Consider the following 20,707-nt stretch of genomic DNA (forward strand, 5'->3'; position numbering starts at 1 on the left):
ATTTGATAGATATTTAAAGCATTCAAGTTTTTAAGTAAAGGATCGGCATGAGTGAATTTATTTTTATTATAAATCAATCTTGATGCGTGTTTCTGGTGTGTATATAGAGAACTTAATTTAGATTTATTTGTACTTCCCCAGGCAATATTAGCATATGTTAGATAACTTTGTATATAAGAAAAGTAGAAAATTTTCAGATTCTCCTGGGAAAGTATAGTTTTGACTTTGTAAAGTATGCCGATACTTTTTGATGTTTTTGTGTTTAATGTTTTTATATGGGCTTTCCAAGAAATCGTTTCTTCAATAATTATCCTCAAATATTTAATAGTTTCAGTTCTTTCGATTTTTATGTCATCAATTTTTAGTAATGGTAGCATTCTTGGTATTTTGTTTTTTTGCTGGTTGGAATGAAACAAGATGTATTTTGTTTTTTCTTGATTTAAAGATAATTTATTTACTTTAAACCAAATGTTTAGACTCTCAAGGTCATCATTTGCAGATTCAAAGAGATTTTGAATTGATGCTGATGAATAAAATAAATTTGTGTCATCAGCAAACATTATTGCATCAAGTTTTTTTAGTGATTGTGAAAGATCGTTAATATAAATTAAAAATAAAAGAGGACCAAGAATGGAACCTTGGGGAACTCCGCATTTTATTTTTAGTAAATTAGAATACTTATTATCGTTCGAAATAACACATTGTTGTCTGTTGCACAGATAACTTTTAAACCAATCCAGGCTAGTATTTTTTATTCCGTATTTTTCCATTTTTTTTAGTAAGATATCATGATTAATTGTGTCAAATGCTTTGGATAGGTCTATAAAAGTTCCTAATACAAATTGCTTTTTATTAAAAGAATCACTTATGCTATTAACTAAATCTAAAATTGCATGTTCTGTTGAGTGCTGTGCTTGAAAGCCAAATTGTTTTTTATTTAAGAACTTGTTTTAAATTAGGTATTCATATAATCTATTGTAGATTATTCTTTCAAGTATTTTAGAAAAGGTTGGAAGTATTAAGATTGGTCTGTAATTGTTTATTAGAAATGTTTCACCGGTTTTAAAAATAGGTACAATTTTAGCTACTTTTGATTTATCTGGTACAGTTCCTGTTATAATTGATGATTTAAATATTTCGAAAATAGGTTTACGTATCTCCGAAAAGACATTGACGACGATATTACTGCAAATGTCATCTATACCTGGAGATTTGTTTGTTTCAAGAGAATTTATTGCATTTTCGATTTCATCAATTTTTAGTTCTTTAAATATTAATTCGTTGTTGACACTAGTAAGATAAGTTTCAAATGAGTTGTTTGAACAATTGACTTTCGAAGCTAGATTTGGGCCTATGTTGACAAAAAAACTGTTAAATTTATCTAATCTCCCTAAGATACTTTATACAACCCCAAAGCCCTTGGTTTCGGCACCAATTTCGGCAGCATTGAATCTCAGACAAGTTGTAAATTTTATTTTTAAAATTCATTGTTTACTTTTTATTTTTGAAAGTCATAATTTACTTTTTATTTTTGAAAATTTGTTTTAATGACGAATCAAATAAAAATAAACATTACTATAGGTGGACGTTTTTTTCAGGCACTCCTGTTTAGTAAGTCCGTAAAAAACGAGTCTTACGCAAGATGAGTAATATTGAAAGCAAAGCAGGAAATTCAGAGCCTACCCCACACACTCTTTTTTAGCAATACCTTGGGCAGTATTATCATTAGGGCAACTTAATCTTAAAAAAATTTTCAAGATTTAGTTGCCCTAATGACAGGGTTAAAAAAGAGGTTGCTTAAAATACAAGTCCGCCTAACTCAGGGTCAGTGTATAAGGGGTGGCATGTGTGTCCATAGAGGAATACTATACCCTCTACTCTCCTATACCATACATTCTTTTAAGTTAGCAAACTCGGACTTTTAGTCAAAAAATTAACTTTTTCATTGGTTAGCTGGCGAGTTATGGACAATTTATTATATGAATTTTATATTAAATTTTTTTGATTTTCTGACTTTTTCTAAATATTCCTTATTTTTGCCTTGCTAAAGCAACTGTATGAAGAAGCTTGTCAGTAGTTAGAACACATTCAGGTTTTAAATCATTAGCAGTTATGTGATCCCTTTCAACTTTTTAATCTTATGATTGAGTGTGGGGTAAACGCATGAAAACATGAAAGATGATGAAAACATGAAAAATCATTTAAAAAGTTTAGCCACTTGTACGTAAGTTGTTATGCTTTTCTGTCATTTCAAACCTAGTGGCAATACCAATATTAATACCTTTTGGATTCATAATTTCTTGCCTTTAGTTTAATTCAATATTTTTCCAATCACTTATACTTGCATTTTGTAAACACATCAGGCTTTGCTACCAGCCTTATACGGCTAATAGTAGATTAGTAGGATTAGAGTAGCAGAATAATAGCATTATAATAGCAGGATAGTTAGATAAGAATAGTAGGATAATAGAACAATATAAGAATGATATTATTTTAAAAAGTTGGATTCCCCATAAGGAACCATTTGTTTAAATAATCAGTGCATTACAAAGAATGGTGATGCAAAAATCTAGCAAGAAAGTTAAACAATCTCAACTTTATAGGTTTGAGCGAATCTTTAGCAGTGTTTATCACATTTTGGTACTTTTTGGAAGAAAGTCGTTTTAATTGTAAAAAACTTTTTCACAAATTAAAAATTTTCAGAATTGTCCTATATTTAAAGCATAAGTTATGCAACTTTGTTCTCCTCTAACTTGAAAAAAACACGACCTATGACCTACTTATAAAAAATTATTTTAACAAATTTAAACTATTAAAAAAAGAAACTCTTCTAAATATAACCACAATCAAAATATATTATATATGCAATTTTACTTTGCATCCTACATACTTTGCAATCCTAGTGCACTTAAAACTTTAGAATAGAAAATTTTACAGTATGCACCAGGATGAAATCTGGTTAGCAACATTATGTACTATGTTTTAAGACCAAACCAATGAGGCAAACATACACGTTTTATCTTTAGTTTAAAAATCTGAGTTAATTTTTTCTTTTAAACTTCTAATTCAAAAAAACCTTCAAAAAAATTGAAAATAACAAACTAGAAACTATAGCAACTACAATAGAAAATACGAGTGAAACTATAAAAGTAATGAAAAACTATAAAAGGAATGTTTTTAGAAATGTTTCTTTTAAAAAAAGCTATGGTGCTAAAAAAATACTAAATATAAGATAAATAAAAAACATATATAATTTTTGTTAGATTTATTTATTAATAAAAAAATATATTACACAGACGTTTTATTTTTTTGAATTTTTGAATTTCAAAACTTTTTTACAACAAAAAGTTTTGAACCCCCCCCCCCCTCCCTTTTATTTCCACCCCGTTGATTAAGGACTCAAGAGTACAAGTGATAAAAGAATTTGGATCATGACATGGTTTTGCCAACACAATTATTTCAAAATAGGTGTAGTTCTTCAGCATCATAAAATCAAATCCAATTTCCAAACATCTTTAGATTATTTTTGCAGTTTTAGTTTTAACGTTCTGTGTTAAAAATTTTTTGCTTGTTTTTTGTGGATCTCAATACTTGCTAAATTGAAAGATAAACTCTTTTTGCATTGTCATTTTTTAGTTTAATCTTTAAACGATAAGTTTAAATTTTTTCCGGAAATATTTTAAGTGGATTTTATATTTAACAGGATAATCTGGGTATTTTTATTAACATAATGTGTGCATATTTATTTCTTTTGATCTAGGTTATTTACTTCGTATATGTAGTTTCATTACAATGTATATGTATTACTTTAATTTCAATGCCTTCATGTCATTTTTAGTATTGAAATTGTTAACAAACTTTCTTGAACGTTGATTAGCAAAAACATCGAAAGTAAATAAAAAAATGAAAACAATTATAAAACAAAAAGCCTGCAAAAAATTCTAGTCTATCACTGTGCCACATTCTTTTTGTGATTTGTATCAGTTTCACTAACAATTTTTGTTTTTGTATATTTTTTTATGCTATAACTTTCACTCTTTATACCAGAATCTTTTTCTAGATTTATGAACATTTTTGGCAAGTTCGCTATTTTCCATTTTTGTAGCAAATAAAGTGAGGTTTTGTGACATGCAACAGTTGCGTTTTTTTCATGTAAAAAAGTCTAGGACTTGCACTGTTATCGAAAAAACTTTTGCCTTAAAAGTTGACTTGCAGTAGGAAAAGATCTACTTTTTTTTTACAGGCAATATAAAAGTAATGTAAAACGCTTCAATCAATAAAATGGCGCAAAAAAATGAATCGTATCTTTTTCGAAATGACGGGTTTATGTTAGTACAAAAGCGACTCGTGCCTCTTTCGAAATGACGGGTTTATGTTACAAAAAAAAAAAAAAAAAAAAAAGAATCTTTATCTTCAAATTTAGTCTTAACAACAAGTCAACATTTTATCCACAACAAAAAAAAATTCCAAGTTTGTTAAAGTTTTGAATACTTTCCACCAGTCAAAACTTTTTCCAAATTACTAACCAGATTTTTCCAGAGTATTTTAAATAGTGGCCTATTTTCTAAGTTTTCAAATGAGGACCCAGTAAAAATACAAAAAAAAAACAATATGTTTCGCCAAAATGCAAAAAAGTTTCTTTCTGCATTGTCATTTGACTTAAAATCTATATTTTACACCACTATTTAAAGAAATGTAAATATATATATATATAAAAATAAAATTAATCAATTTCAATTTATGTCAAAATATCATCACTATTTTTTAATAAAAAACTTTTTACAAGTCTCTCATAGTTAAAAGACTATCCGATGTTCTAAAGATTTCCATCTTAAAATAAAAAGCTTTATTTTCGCTCTATTCTTAATGGTTTAATCTTCATCAATATATTGTAAAAATATTAAATTCAGTTTCGTCATTAATAATGATATAATAATTCAAATCGGAAATAAAAAAAGCTTTTTTGTTAATGTAATTACCGGGGCAGGAATTTGAAATTCTCCATTTTTAGCAAGTTTCTCTTTGACAAGTTGATTTACTTTAACCATCATGCTCGCGACATCTTCCGTTGCTGCATAATTACTAAAGACGCTTACAACACTATCAATAAAATACGATCCGTTTTTTGTATGTCTCCAAGAGACATCTCCCGGAAAAGTAGAATATCCTAACAATATATCGCTTTGCAATGGTTTTTCGTGCTCATTTATAAAAGAAGTTAGACTGTCCATTGAATATGTTTTTTGCGTTTGAGAACGATCAAAAGGTATATCAGATCGTATCGATACAACTTCAGTCATTCCACTTTTTGGTGAAGTAATTTTCTTGCTTGGACTCAGCCCAGAATCGATAGCATCTAGTTTTTCAACAACTCTACACGCTTGTATTAAAAACAATTTGGGTATATTTTTCACCTTCTCTGTCCCTTCACTTAAAATTTCTAGTAATTCTGATACTGCCACTAATTCACCATCTGTACCATATATTTTACCAGCTACGCCATGACTAAGCAAACACACTATTAAACAACTCCCGTGGTCAAGTTTTTTTGCTAATTCAGTAAATTTTTCACAAAAACTCGCTGCACCAGCATCATTAACAACCCATATTTTAAACCCGAGCTTTTCAAACAATAGTTTTAAGTTTTCCGCATCTCTTTCGGAACCCTTTCTGGAGGACATATATGAAAAATTAACATTGTTTAATATAAAGCACCAGCCTCGGGATGTCGACGTCATTGAATAGGAATCTAACATAGAAGATAAGAGTTGGGACGAACTTCGTGGACGAACTGCAACTTCTTCTTGTTTACCATCAATAATATCAAAATTGGCTTAAAGAAAATATATATTTATATATTAAAACATCACACACGTTACAATACTGTGGTTGTAGAAAAAATGCAAAATGCAAACCAATGAAACACTAACTTTTAAATAAAAAATAAATTTATTTTAACCGATTTATCTATCCTAACAGTTTTACATTTATTTCGTGCAAATACAATAAGTAACATGCAGAGACAGGTTTAATGAATTAAGTGTATATCACGCGGGGGATATGGCTGCAGTCAAAATTATTGTTTCATAAGATGGTTTGCAAAAAATTTGCACTTCATCTAAAAACGAGTTAAAAAAAAAAGAAAAGAAAAAAGATTATACCACTCTCAAAATTGACTTGCTTCGCTATTAATTGAGCCAAATGCTTGTAGGATGGGAGCATATTAAGAATATCATAAAACTTTGGCAAAACTTTAGGGCCTTTTCTTGGCAGTAGATCCATTAAAAATTCAACCCTATCTCTTCGCGTTTTTAAGTTGTCAATAATGTCTTTATCATTTTCCGATATAACATGTTCTTGATACAAAAAACCTATTATATCATTCGGTTCCAGATCTTTAACAAATTCCAAACGATTTTTTAATAAGAATATTTTGTGACTTTTATCCATAGGGAGCAAATAAATTATTGAAAGTTTTATTTGAACATATTATTTTGAACATAACCATAATCAATACTATCTAAAAAGATCCTAAAGTTAAATGTATATTTTTTTATCATAAAAAAACTGAAATAAAAAATTTATTTGTTTATTATTAATTTATTTGTATTTGTAATTTGTAAATGTCATGTTATTAAAAGTATCAATTTTAGGCTATAAAATTACTATACGCTAATAAAAGCAACTAATTAGTAACCAAAACATTAGGCAATAAATTTCTATTCTATATTATACATCTATATGGAACATATAACAACGCTTGAACATATCTATCAGTTATTATAAAAAACAATTTAAAAAAATTTTAAAATCAATTACCACCGATTCGATCTTTTAAAATAACAAAATGTTAGATTGATCAAACGTTTTGATTCATTATGTGTAATATGTATGTGTAACTATGTATATGTGTAAACTTGTAAAAGATCTCTTATGCAATCTAGCTGTCATCAAAACATGACATAGTTCATAAACAAACATTTATATATATATATATATATATATATATATATATATATATATATATATATATATATATATATATATATATATATATATATATATATATATATATATATATATATATATATATATATATATATATATATAAATTAGTAAAAAACACTTATCTAACTTTTATCTTCGACTTGAAGTTTCACCATTGCTGGATCCAGCAATGGTGAAACTTCAAGTCGAAGATAAAAGTTAGATAAGTGTTTTTTACTAATTTATTATTGCTCTGTTCTTTAAGAACATTGAGCACTCTATTTGTAAAATACACTAACATAATTTACATATATATATATATATATATATATATATATATATATATATATATATATATATATATATATATATATATATATATATATATATATATATATATATATATATATATATATATATATATATATATATATATATATATATATATATATATATATATATATATATGTATGTATGTATATGTATGTATTTGTAGATATATATATATAATATATATACATAAATATATATATATATAAATATATAAATATATATCTACAAATACATACATACATATATATATATATATATATATATCTATAAATACATATATATATATATATATATATATATATATATATATATATATATATATATATATATATATATATATGTATATATACACAAACATATATATAAATTTATATCTATCTATCTGCAAATACATATACATACAAACGTATATACAAACATATGTATACATATATACACACACAAACATATGTACATACATATACATATACATATATAAATATATATATATATATATATATATAAATATATTTAAATACACACACACACACACACATACATATACTAGATCCATATATACTAGATTTTAGACCCACGACTGGTTTATACAAACAGAAGTGTAGACCAATTAACATACGAAGTATGTAACATAAACAATACAGTCATTATGAGTAAATTATGAATATTTGTAACAATTATAAGACAAGTTCCCTTAGACTTAATTAGAACTAGATGTAATTAGCTTTAAATGAAAAACTCTTTGAAAAACAATTGAAGAACGCAATTCCCAATGTTTTTAGCTTCACAACCTGATCTGCCATTTCTGCATAGAAAAATCAGAAATAACAAACATATCCTATAGTTGAGGAACTTTAATACAATCAATTTGAAGAAATTGGTACACATCGAACAAAACCTTCTAAAAACTAGTTTTTGAGAAGTTGTCAGATATTCTTTGAAAAATATAAAAAATAAGCTTATAACAATCATTAAAATAGTTGAAACAATATAAATAAATATAAACATAATAAATTGTCAAATATTTAACGCTTTATAACTTTTTCTTCCGCAAAGAAACCCCTTCTCCCTCGAATGCTCGAAATATCGGACCAGAATTATTCTAAAAGATCAATAACAAAAAAAATATTATATTCAAATTATTTTTTTTTAATGCAAACAATCAATCAAGAAATTTTGAACACTGGATTTTTGATTAAATGGAAAAATAATAATAGTTTTATTCAAACAAAAGAAAATAAAGATTTTTTTTTTTTTTTTTTTTTTTTTTACATCTTTGCTTCCAACAAGGCTGCAAGCAGCCACTAATTAAAGTTGGAAGTTACTGAAAGAAAAAAGATGAAGATTGTAGAGCAAGATAACGATTGATGGACGACTTAAAAGATTGTAAATTATATGAATCAGGAAAGCAAGATGAAGGAAGCGAATTCCAAAGAAATGATGTTCGAGGAAAAAAACTAGACGAATAAGCGTTTTAGGAACAATCGCAGAAAAAGGATGACACTTAATTGAATGACGAGTAACACGAGAATGAATTTTAGTAGATGGCACAAGAGACGCTAGCTCTTTAGAGCAGTGCCCATTATAGTATTTGTAGAAAAGAGAAAGAGAAGCAACATTACGACGATGTGATAATGGTTGGAGATTGGCTGCAAGAGCAGGTCCAACTATGTTTACAATGCGTTTTTTCACCTTGTCTAAAAGAGAAAGGACATCATTAGAAGTTCCGCCCCAGATATGGCAACAGTATTCCATACACAGCCGGATTTAAGATTTATAGAGATAGAGAATAGAATCTGAAGTAAGAAAGTAACGAGCTCGATAAAGAGATGCAACCTTAGCAGATGCTAATTTTGCAACTGATTTGATATATGGTTTCCAAGAAAAATCGGAAGTAAGAGTTAATCCTAGAAGATGAAGAGTAGGTGACATATCGAGTATATCACCGTTCATATATATAGGAAGATCTAAATTATTGCAATAACGATTGGCTGAAAAAAATTGTGTTTTATCTGAATTAAAGTATACCAGCCACTGTGAGCCCCATGCTGTAGCAGAGTGAGATCCTTTTCAAGCTCAAATGCCCCCTCCAAGCAATCAGAGGGTGTTGGGTTCTTATCACGACAAGAATAAATGGTAGTATCATCAGCAAACAATGCCACCTTAGATGTGAGAATATCTGGAAGATTATTAATGTAAATTAAAACGAGCATAGGGCCAAGGATAGAACCTTGAGGAACCCCTGAAGTTACAGAATAAGAAAGAGTGTTGTCCATCGAGGACAACTTTTATGCTACGATTGGAAAGGAAGGATTCAATGATCTTAAAGATGTTGCCGGATACACCATAAGAAGAAAGCCTATGGAGAAGACCAGCATGCCAAACTTTATCAAAAGCTTTTGAAATGTCAAGAGCGATAGCCTTAACCTCTCCACCTTCATCTAATGCATGATAAAACCTGTCAGTTATTACTGTTAGCAAATCAGCTGTAGAACGAGAAGATCGAAATCCATAAGTTATTAGATTCAATATGAGAAATTAAGTGTTTGTTAATTAAAGATTCAAAAATCTTGCTTATGATAGGAAGAAGACTTATGGGCGGTAGTTAGACAAATCAGATCGCTCTCCAGAATTTTTGAAGATAGGGATAACAGATGCCGCTTTCCAGCAGGCTGGAAAACAAGACTCTGATAAGCACTTGTTGAATAGTTTTGAGAGTATAGATGACAACTCCGGAGAACACTTCTGCAAGACAATAACAGGTATGTTGTCCAGGCCACAAGCTGTAGAAAAGTCTAGGCAGGAAATCACTTTAGATACAGATGCTGGAGTGATATGAACGTCAAGCAATGGATCAACCTGTTTGTTGGCAATATCAGGTAGAACGCAACTAGTGGAATCAAGAGATGATATTGATGAAAAGTTTTTAGCAAACAATTCGGCTTTGTCTTTAGGTGAGGTGACAAAGTCTGAACCATACAAGAGAGGTGGAATTATAGATTTGCCCTTATTATTGATATTATTAAAGATTTTCCAGAAGTCACAAGAGCCTAATTTTTGAGATGAGATACGAGATTTCATGACCTGAGAATAGCGGGTTTTGGCATTGGACAAAACCCGCTATTCTCTGTTTTGCTCATAAATATGGAAGTAACAGTTTCGATTGGCAATCAAAGCAGCAGCACAGTGTGAGGAAAACCATGGAGGAGAGTGAGGCTTGACCTGGAATCGTCAAGAGGGAATAAAAGATTCCATGCCAGCCTAAATCCACGAAGTTATGTAAGAAGCACATTTGTCGACAGGAAGACGAAAGATTTCTACCCAAGGGCTATCACGAAGAAAATCATGGAAAGAATCCCAGTCAGCTTTACTGTAGTTGTAAGAGGTTTGATAATAGATTCAGGTGATGAAGAAGAATGAGATATTAGTTTTAGAGAGATCAAACTGTGATCAGAAGAAACTAAGGGTGAATGTGGAGAAACTGAGCACTGACTAGGATCAGAAACAAGACATAAGTCAAATAGAGAAGGTAGATGATTCGGGTTGTCAGGAAAGCGAGTTGGAAAGTTGACTATTTGAGTTAGGGATTGAGAAAGACAAAAGTTGTGGGCTTTAACGCCTGCAGAGTCACTGACACTAGAGCCTAGCCATTCAGAGTGGTGAGCATTAAAGTCACCAACAACAACTATATTAGCTGATGGATAAAGAGAGAGGGCTTGGTCAATATGATCAGATCATTTATCACTCATATTGTTTTTTAACAGCTTATTAGCCATTCAGAAGTCTTGGGATTAGTACTAATTGTATCAATTCAAATTAAATAAAAAATATTACTACTATAAAAAGATACTTATTTACAACTGTAATAACAATATATAATTATGAATTACACCACATTAAACCTAATCGGATTAACTATAAAAATACAAAATCGTACCTCTGTTTGGTCAGAAGGTCGAATAGGTTTTCTCTTAAACACTAAAGTACCTATTTTATACTTCAGATCAGGAATACCTCTGAAAAAAAATACATATTTAGTCAATATACTAAAATTCTAGCGCTTCTATGCATTTTTTACTGCCCTAAATGAAACTCCAAAATAAAAAAAAAACCTTTTTATAATAATTGGTTTGACAGGCGAATCACCATCTACAATATCTTTTGAACGCTTTTTTTTACCATGTAAAGTAACTCCTGTACCAGGAAAAAGCTAAAAATATGATTCTATACATCAACAACAGAAGTTTTATCGTGAGTAAGTTAGGTTTATTTTAAAATTCATACCAGTCATTGAATAGTGTTCGCCAGTTTACTAATTTACATGGATAAAACTTAAACAAATAAGTTAAAGCGAATAAGATTAATTACAATTAAACTACAGTTAATAAAAAAACCTTTTCTGTTCCTCTGTCTATATATTCTTCCGGAATACCATCGAATGACATCTACAAAACAAAAACAAACTTACCAAATAACAAAAAAGGTTAAAAAAATATACAAATAAAATAAAAAATCAATAAAAATTAATGACAAATTAAAAATAAACTTCATCTTCTTCTTCCGGCTTTTTTTTCTCGGGTTCTTTTTTTGGATCAACATAACCAACAGGAGGTGCAAAATCAACCTTAATGAAAGTAAGACATGATTCAACATTTTGACTAATTTTTGAAACCTAATTAAACACTTTCATAAATTACAAGAAGACATCTAAATAAACACGCTTATTAACAAGAAGTCTTTTTTTAGAAATTTTTAAATGTAAATGTTTAGAAACAATCAAAACCATTTTATATTTATAAACATAAAACCATTTTGTAATAGAATTATCACCTGCATGTCACACTCAATGATAGAAACTGCATCCTGTGGTTTAGTTTCAAGAACTAGTAATTCATAATCCTATAATATATGAATTTATAATATATAAATGCAACTATATAATATACAAAATATATTGCATTTGTTTTAATATTTAAGTTTTCAAGTTACATTTATATATTAAACAGCTGTTTACAACATAGATGTTAAGAATTAAGTAATTTGTAGGTAATTTGTAGAGATAGCATTATACAAATATATTTTATTAATTACAGCATAATATACAAAAAATACGGAGGAAAGACAAAATAATATTTTGCTTATATTTTGTTAAACAAATTTTTTTATTCATTTGAGAAAATTTCTTTTTTTAACTTTAATTGCTTTTACAACCTATTCTTAACACTTTAATTTAACACTTAAACACGAGCCTTGACAAAGGCTACCACAAAGAGGAACACTCACTATTTGGGACATGGTGAGGATTAAACTTGGAACATATTGCTTGCAAAGCTAGGACTATACCACTATGTTACTAGTGAATTAATTTGATATAAAAATCACATCACATGATGAAATACTCTTCCTCAATTTCTTAATTTGTGTCTTGTGTCAAACCCTAGCTTGTCCTAAACATACAAAAAAGCTTTTATTTTTAATTGTAGATTTAGTTAATCTACTTATAATTTTCTTCTTCTTCCACTAATGCCATTTTAAATGAAAGTTATTTCTTTCTCCTTTTTTCACCCAAACAGTCTTGAGAACAAACCTTTTTTTTATTATTGTAAGGAATTGAAGCAAAAAGATATTGTTGAACTATATATATTAGTATAATATTAATTATTCTCAGATTATAAAATCTAAAAGTTAGATCCTAGATAAAAGTTAGATTTAATTTTAGATTAACAAGAGCAAGTATACAGTCTTTCATATATACAGTACACAGTGGGCCAAAATCTTTATTAGTCTAAATTAATAACTTTTGAAAAATTGATCAGATTTTTCCCATAATTACCAAATTGAGATTCATTCTACAAATCTAGCACAATTGGATTATAATTTGGTAGCTAGGGGCACCTGAAATGCATAGGAGCACATTTTGTACAAATAAAAAACTTTTTTGAAAAACTAAAGCTATAAAATTGACTATGCTATAAAGTTAAAGCTATATATGTATAAAGCTATATATGCTATAAAGTTAAAGACTAAAGCTATAAAATTGACTATAAAATGATAATGCTACACGCAAATTTAAAAATATTTTTTGTATTTGGATGGTTGCACAAAAATAAATTACTCATTTTTGGTGTTGCTAGTTTCATGGCTTTTAGAAACCATTATTTCATTTTTCTTGAAGGGTAAATACATATGAAATCATCCAAAAAAAAACATTTTCAACATCCTTACGTCTCAGAATTTGTTCATTTTTACCTCACTTGCAGCCCGTATTAAAAAAATAATAACTGCGAAAATTTTAGTTAAAAATACACATGTGTTCCAGAGATATCGTCAGTTGAAATAATGCTGACTTATTTTCAGATAATCATTTTAATGATTATCTGAAGCGACTACAAAGCAAGTTTGACATTTAGTATCTTTATAATGGCTTGAGGAAATTTCTTGAAATTTGGTACCCCACTAGATTTTTATTTGAGGAATCCAAAAATAGCACCCTCAAGACTTGATAGTCTCAGTAAATGCCTCGCTTATCCAATTTTGTTCAAAATTATTGGCTTGTAAACTATAGTTTTTTGGAGGTGAAATGAAGAATGTGGCCCAAAATCCCGAGTAAAAAGTTTAATTGTATATCATTATTTCATCTTAGATCTACTGAAAAAAATTAGATTCATCAATTGTCTCTCTAATACTTGATTAAAATTTGCATTTAAAAATGGTATCTATTTAGAAAAATTTAAATTTTGTAACAAAAGCAATTGAAATGTTTTTTAAAATTTTTGTTTATATAAAACACCAAATAGTGTTATTTAGTGACTATTTTAGGACATTTATATTCATATGCCAAAGGAGGGCCAGGGGGACTCTGACTAATTCTGCCCCCCACCCCCACCCAATCTCCCTAAATTTTTTTTTTTTTTACATAAATTGAATTAATAATTATTAAAATATAATTTAAAAACATATATATATATTTTTAGTTTACGTTTGAGAAACTTTATAAACTCTATAACTTATTTTCATTACTTCAATTCGTTAAATACCTCTTATTTCAAAGTAAGCACTCAAAACTGAGATCTTTCACAATTTTAAAAAGCTTAAATTTTAAAACCAAAGCTACTGAAATGTTTTTAAATATTTTTATTTATATCAATATCTTTATGGTATTATTTAGTAGTTTAAGACTAATATAATCATTGACACTATGAGGTAGACAGTGGGAATTATTTAAACTTCCCCTCCTTTTCAGCCTTACATCCAAGGATTTGAAAAAAGAAAAAAAGAAAGACAAATTCTAAATGCAAAACAGGTAAATAAAATTACAACAAAATAATTTTAAATGTAGTTAATTTTTTTTTGTAACCAACTGCTTATATTCTCCAAATCTAAATCAGATATGTTGTACGTACGATCTGATATTGTTGTGGGTGTAGAAATTAGGCATATAACTTCAGAATTGAGCACCCAACACTTGTCATTTCTCATTGGCCAAAAGAAGTTTTTACCTGGTCCATGTGGATGCATGAATCTGACTTTTATATCAAGGTTACTTACATCTTCAGCAATCCCTACCCACCAAAATCTGTCATAAAAACATGCAATATAATCCATTTTTTTTATGTTTAATGAAATCTCTTTATTATGTTTGCTTGTTCAAATGATATCAAATGTTTCAGTGCATTTATCAACACTTTTTTTTTATGACTTAAAGTGTTTGAAGCAATTGGAATAAAGTGATGATACATCCTTGTGCCAGGAACTGTTCTTCCACCTAAATATCTTTTTTCCAATTAAACTCTTGTTTGATCAATTTCATCTTTTGAAAATAATTTAAAACAAATTCTATTTATCTTGGCTTTACAAAAGGAGTACATAAAATTAACATCTAAAATGTGCTGCACAACCATCGGAAAAGTATTTCACACTTGATACAAATCCTGTGTCATGATCAACATCTTCTGAAAGGTAACAAAAAGATTTATGTTTGAGAAATTTTTCCTCTATAAAATAAAGTACAATTGTAAAGAGTGAAAAATGACTTTTGCTCCAGTGATAACTTTGAACCTCATCCTAAACAACATACTGATAATTTTTAGCAAAGTCTCCTCAAATTAAGCATTCGTTTTGGTTAAGATTTTCTTTACAGTTTTTCAAGCATCTACTTTGTATTTTTGCAATATATAAATGAGTGGTAAGGTTGTCAATGCTGTCACATAATAAATCATTAAATTCATCTAGTGGCAAAGACTGTAATAATAGTGTTGTACAATCGGTACTCTGCCATTGCTTGAATGCTATATCTTCTTAGAGCTCAGTGTCCATAAACTCTTGCACTAAAAAAGTTTTTAATGCTTCAATACCAGGGCATTGGTTACATCGATGCAACATATATTCTGCATTTTCAAGAGAACAAATAATCAATGCCATGAAATCTTTATAACTTTTATTCCACCAAATGGCATCAATAAGAAATTTTGTATTTTGGTGATGTATACATACACATACATTGTGAGTACCTGACACATTAGTTGTAATATACCATTTAGGTTTAGGCATACAAAACTTTGACAAACTGACTATGATGTTAGGGTAGTCTTTTTTAAACGCAACATGTAATTCATTAAGATTGAGTAGCAATAATCTTTTTTGAACATGTTGGTTTTTCTTAACACTTACGAAATCTTTTTTCCCTGAAATTAACTGTTTCTGGTGAAAGTGGGTTTCCAGTTTTTTTTTTGGGCAATGATAAAATTCCATGCTCATTTTTAACTTTTATTGCAATTCAAACAAGACACTTCAAAGTAGCTTGATATCTTTGTACGTGTCCATGACTTTGGTGTGAGTGTTAACATTTACACTTTATCGCGATAAGAGTCAGTCTCTGAAATATTTTTTTTATTTCATACATTAAAATGTCTAGATCATGGTCATTGTTAATGTTATTGTTTGAAATTGGGCTTTTTATTTCTGTTGTTAAAGAAGTTTCTTTAATATTATATGCTAATGAGACCATTTTTGCAACTCTGTCAATAGTGTTCTCAAACTTTTGTTTTGCTGCAGGCAATTTGCTGTGTTTTGAAAGATTTTTTAGTTTGACTGGTGAAATTTCAAGCAATTCTATAGTAGTATCTAACTTAATTTTTCTCTCACTTTTTGATTCCCATTCTTCTTGTGAATTTAAATCTTCATCAGTTTCTACTGCTTTTTTGTAACATTTACTGCAGAATTTCCAACCTGGGGTTACATTAAAATTATTTTCTTGCAAAAATTTTGCTAAGTCTAGGGAAATCTTTATATTACCTAAGAAACAAATTTAGTTTTAAGTTGTTTAAATGACTAAAAATAAAAAAACTGTTATAATTAATAAATTCTATTTCTTTTAATTTTCATATCAATTCTGTTATAATTAATGTTAGATTACCTTTTATACCAATTCTTTTACTTTCCTTGTGTGTTCCAAAGGGATTGCAACACTTTGTAATTTTTCTCTCAAAATATTTCCCATAGAACTGCTCATGATAACAACATAAAATTCTTATTGAACAATATTTTTCCCTTAAATTTGCTAAACTCCCTTAAATTTGCTCGCCATATAATTTCTTCTTGTTTTTCACAAGGAAGATCTTTGAATTTTTTGAACATATTCAATTTGAACATTTCTTCATATTGAATATGTTTATTATTTATACTATTTCCTGCCAAAAATATATAAAAACAATACAATTCACATTCTTTAAGAAAATACAAACAAGAAAAATATAACCTTTAAAAAAGAACAAAACAAAACTTATGCGTGTTTTTGATATAAAAGGATGTAAGCATTCACCAATTTGAAATAATGAAAATAAATAGTTTCTCAAACGTAAACTAAAAATATATATATATATATATATGTTTTTAAATTATATTTTAATAATTATTAATTCAATTTATGTAAAAAAAAAAAAAAATTTAGGGAGATTGGGTGGGGGTGGGGGGCAGAATTAGTCAGAGTCCCCCTGGCCCTCCTTTGGCATATGAATATAAATGTCCTAAAATAGTCACTAAATAACACTATTTGGTGTTTTATATAAACAAAAATTTTAAAAAACATTTCAATTGCTTTTGTTACAAAATTTAAATTTTTCTAAATAGATACCATTTTTAAATGCAAATTTTAATCAAGTATTAGAGAGACAATTGATGAATCTAATTTTTTTCAGTAGATCTAAGATGAAATAATGATATACAATTAAACTTTTTACTCGGGATTTTGGGCCACATTCTTCATTTCACCTCCAAAAAACTATAGTTTACAAGCCAATAATTTTGAACAAAATTGGATAAGCGAGGCATTTACTGAGACTATCAAGTCTTGAGGGTGCTATTTTTGGATTCCTCAAATAAAAATCTAGTGGGGTACCAAATTTCAAGAAATTTCCTCAAGCCATTATAAAGATACTAAATGTCAAAGTTGCTTTGTAGTCGCCCATGTGTATTTTTAACTAAAATTTTCGCAGTTATTATTTTTTTAACATAGACTGCAAGTAAAAGAAATTAAAAGTAAAATTAAAAAAGGAAAAGTTAAATTGTAAAAGAAAAAGTAAATAAATAGAAAATAAATAGTCTGTAAATACAAACTTGGTAGCTAAGGATTCATAGCAACAATTAAGTTTAAATTGTAACTATATAGCTCACATTTCCTTGGCAACCAAATAAAAATTGCTTTCATACAATTAGAGATAGAGACTTCTTAAAGTGTATGTTGAATTAGGAATGTAAGTATTTGTATATTTAAAAGATACTTTCAGATAAATAATATAATCAAAATACTAAAAGCAACACCATCTTGAAGAAAACAGCAGGCAACATCTTTATCATATTGACATCAAGTTCATTAGTTTCAGCAATCTTTTCTGCATTCTGAAAAATCTTCTTTAAAAATCTTCTTAAATAGGTTGGAAAAAAGTCTCTGCATTTTAAGAGATTTTTTAAAAGACCATTTAAAAAAATTTGTGTAACTACTTAATATGAGTAAATATGGTCTTTATTTTCAGCTTATAAAATTGTAAAATATATATTTTATAGTTATAGTTTATATTTGCAGGTAATCAAATGAGTTTCATCAGTTTACAAATAAGAAAAATTTGAAAAAACAGCATACCCTTAAAAGTGGACCAAGTCTTTATTTGTAAAGATGAAAGACAGAGAGGAGTAATTATGATAGTAAAAAACTTGATTCTTCCAATTTAGCAAATTAAATTTGCATTGAAAAAAAAAGTTCTAAACAAGTATTAAAAATGATATGTATAAGACAGCAAAAAATCAATAACACAAGACTTTACCAACTTGCTCAATGAAACTAACAAAACAATATTCTTCATATTCTTCATATGCTAATTATGTTAATTTATGTTAGCAAATTGTTGAGAAAGTTACTGCATCAAAAAATATAATTTAAGAATAGTTCATCCTAAAAAGCAAACTAAAAAAAAAAAAATGTCAATGTCAAGATAGTATCTATAAGTTTAAAAAAAACAAATAAACATTTGCGTAGAAAAACAGTGGGTATGTTTTAATTGTGGTTCTGAAAATGAGCGTGGTTCTGAAAGTGAGTGTGGTTCTAAAAATGAGTGTGGTTCTAAAAATGAGTGTGGTTCTGAAAATGATTATGGTTCTGAAAATTTAGAAATTGCAACTATATTAAGTCTAAAAATATTATGTTGTTGACAACGGCAAAAAAACATACAAAAAGGCACAAAAAGTCTGTAAAATATTTGTACAAAATATATAATGTCAACTCCAAATCAAAGTTGATAAAGCTACAAGAGAAAAAAACTCAAAAACTTTTTTGAAACTTAAAAACTTAAGTGGAAAAAAAAGAAACTTTTTTGACAGAAAAATTTAAATTTTTAATTAAAGTTATTTTAACACATAAAGGTAAAGAATTAAAGAGAGAATAGAAAGGTAGAAGGGAGGTTGTTTAGAAGAGAGGGTCTGTAAAAGAGAGGTTGCAGTAAACGGTTCATTAAAAGTGAACTAAGAGTGTTTTGGACTGAGCATACTTAACAAAATAATTACTGTATTTTATGAACTTGGTCAGCAAATCATCTCTAATAACAAAAACATGTTAGAGGCTATCTTACTACCTTACCTTGTGAAAACATGTTAGAAATAATTAGTTTAGAGGTATGGCTACCTTACCTAATCTCAATTATTGGTTGACAATCTAAGTGATGATATAAAAGTAAAAAAGTTCACTTAAAAAGATACAGCTTTAAAAAAAAAAGGAAAAACCAACCAAAGAATAACCAACCTTATCATTATATTTTATTGCAATTAAATCTCCTTTTGTAAGACAAGCAAACGAACGCAATACCTTTTCTAAACTATAACAAATTTTTAGAAATTATTAAAAGATAAAATTAAAGTTAATTACTGTAACTTATTTTAATAGTCAAACAAATGTATAATAAATAATAAATCAATTTAATAAGATAATGAATAAAAATATTTATATACTAATATAAATTATGTTAAAATTATTCATATACTAGTATAAATAAAATTTTTTAAAAATTAATTTTATAATTGAATTAACTATAAATAAAAGAATGAAAACATTTTTTTGTTTTATTCCTGAATTTGCATACACAAAAAATATTTGTATAATTAATGTGTATGCAAATGCTATTTATCAGCTGTTAAATGAGTTCTTCTTACCCTAAATCACAACTCATTTGGGGTTAACATAAGTTTAAATAAGTTGTGTTTGTGTGTGTGTGTGTGTGTATATATATATATATATATATATATATATATATATATATATATATATATATATATATATATATATATATATATATATATATATACATTTAAAAAAATTATCTGCATGGTATTTTCTTTCAATATATAGTGCTTTTAGTATTCTTTTGTATTCCTTCGTATTCTTTTAGTGTTATTTTGTTTTAAATTAAAGTGTAATTTGTTTCTTGTCTTGTACAGGAACTTTTGCTGTTTTTGCTGTTTATATTTTTGTACAGGAACTTTTTCTGCACTCTGTATGTGTGTATATATATATATATATATATATATATATATATATATATATATATATATATATATATATATATATATATATATATATATATATATATATAGTTCTATAGATTGTTGCGTTTGGGAGTACGGAAGGAAAAAAATGATTTTTATGCCAACAAATACGTCATTTTTAATTACTTTTGACTTTCGTCCAACATTTTCGTGTTTTCAGAAAGTTAAAACCATCAATTTAGTTACAAATTAATCGTTTTTTAAAAAAACCGATTTTTTAAAAAATGCAAATTTAAATGACCAGAATGTTTTTAAAAACATTATGAATGTTTTTAATAATATAAACAATATTTTATTTTTA

At 27.6% G+C, this 20,707-nt stretch overlaps 2 protein-coding genes across 3 annotated transcripts in view; both read right to left on the reverse strand.

Annotated features, from left to right (window-relative positions):
• Positions 1-4,937: 4,937 nt before the first annotated feature.
• LOC101235218 (caspase-2-like) lies at positions 4,938-6,450 on the reverse strand. The gene is given in 2 exon segments (NM_001287356.1): positions 4,938-5,833; positions 6,162-6,450. Coding segments are annotated over 2 exon segments (1,185 nt in total).
• Positions 6,451-8,226: 1,776 nt separating this feature from the next.
• Positions 8,227-20,707, reverse strand: part of LOC100203935 (ubiquitin recognition factor in ER-associated degradation protein 1) — a 49,817-nt gene continuing 37,336 nt past the window's right edge. For both annotated transcript variants that reach the window (XM_065808028.1, XM_065808029.1), the window contains exons 6-12: positions 19,607-19,679; positions 12,148-12,216; positions 11,864-11,941; positions 11,712-11,762; positions 11,430-11,527; positions 11,255-11,333; positions 8,227-8,419 (exon numbers count right to left, since the gene is read on the reverse strand). In XM_065808028.1, coding sequence (XP_065664100.1) covers positions 8,351-8,419; positions 11,255-11,333; positions 11,430-11,527; positions 11,712-11,762; positions 11,864-11,941; positions 12,148-12,216; positions 19,607-19,679 — 517 coding nt within the window. In that variant the 3' untranslated portion in view covers positions 8,227-8,350. The remainder of the gene's footprint in view (positions 8,420-11,254; positions 11,334-11,429; positions 11,528-11,711; positions 11,763-11,863; positions 11,942-12,147; positions 12,217-19,606; positions 19,680-20,707) is intronic.

Source organism: Hydra vulgaris, chromosome 10 (assembly GCF_038396675.1).
Source record: "Hydra vulgaris chromosome 10, alternate assembly HydraT2T_AEP".
Classification (NCBI taxonomy): domain Eukaryota; kingdom Metazoa; phylum Cnidaria; class Hydrozoa; order Anthoathecata; family Hydridae; genus Hydra; species Hydra vulgaris.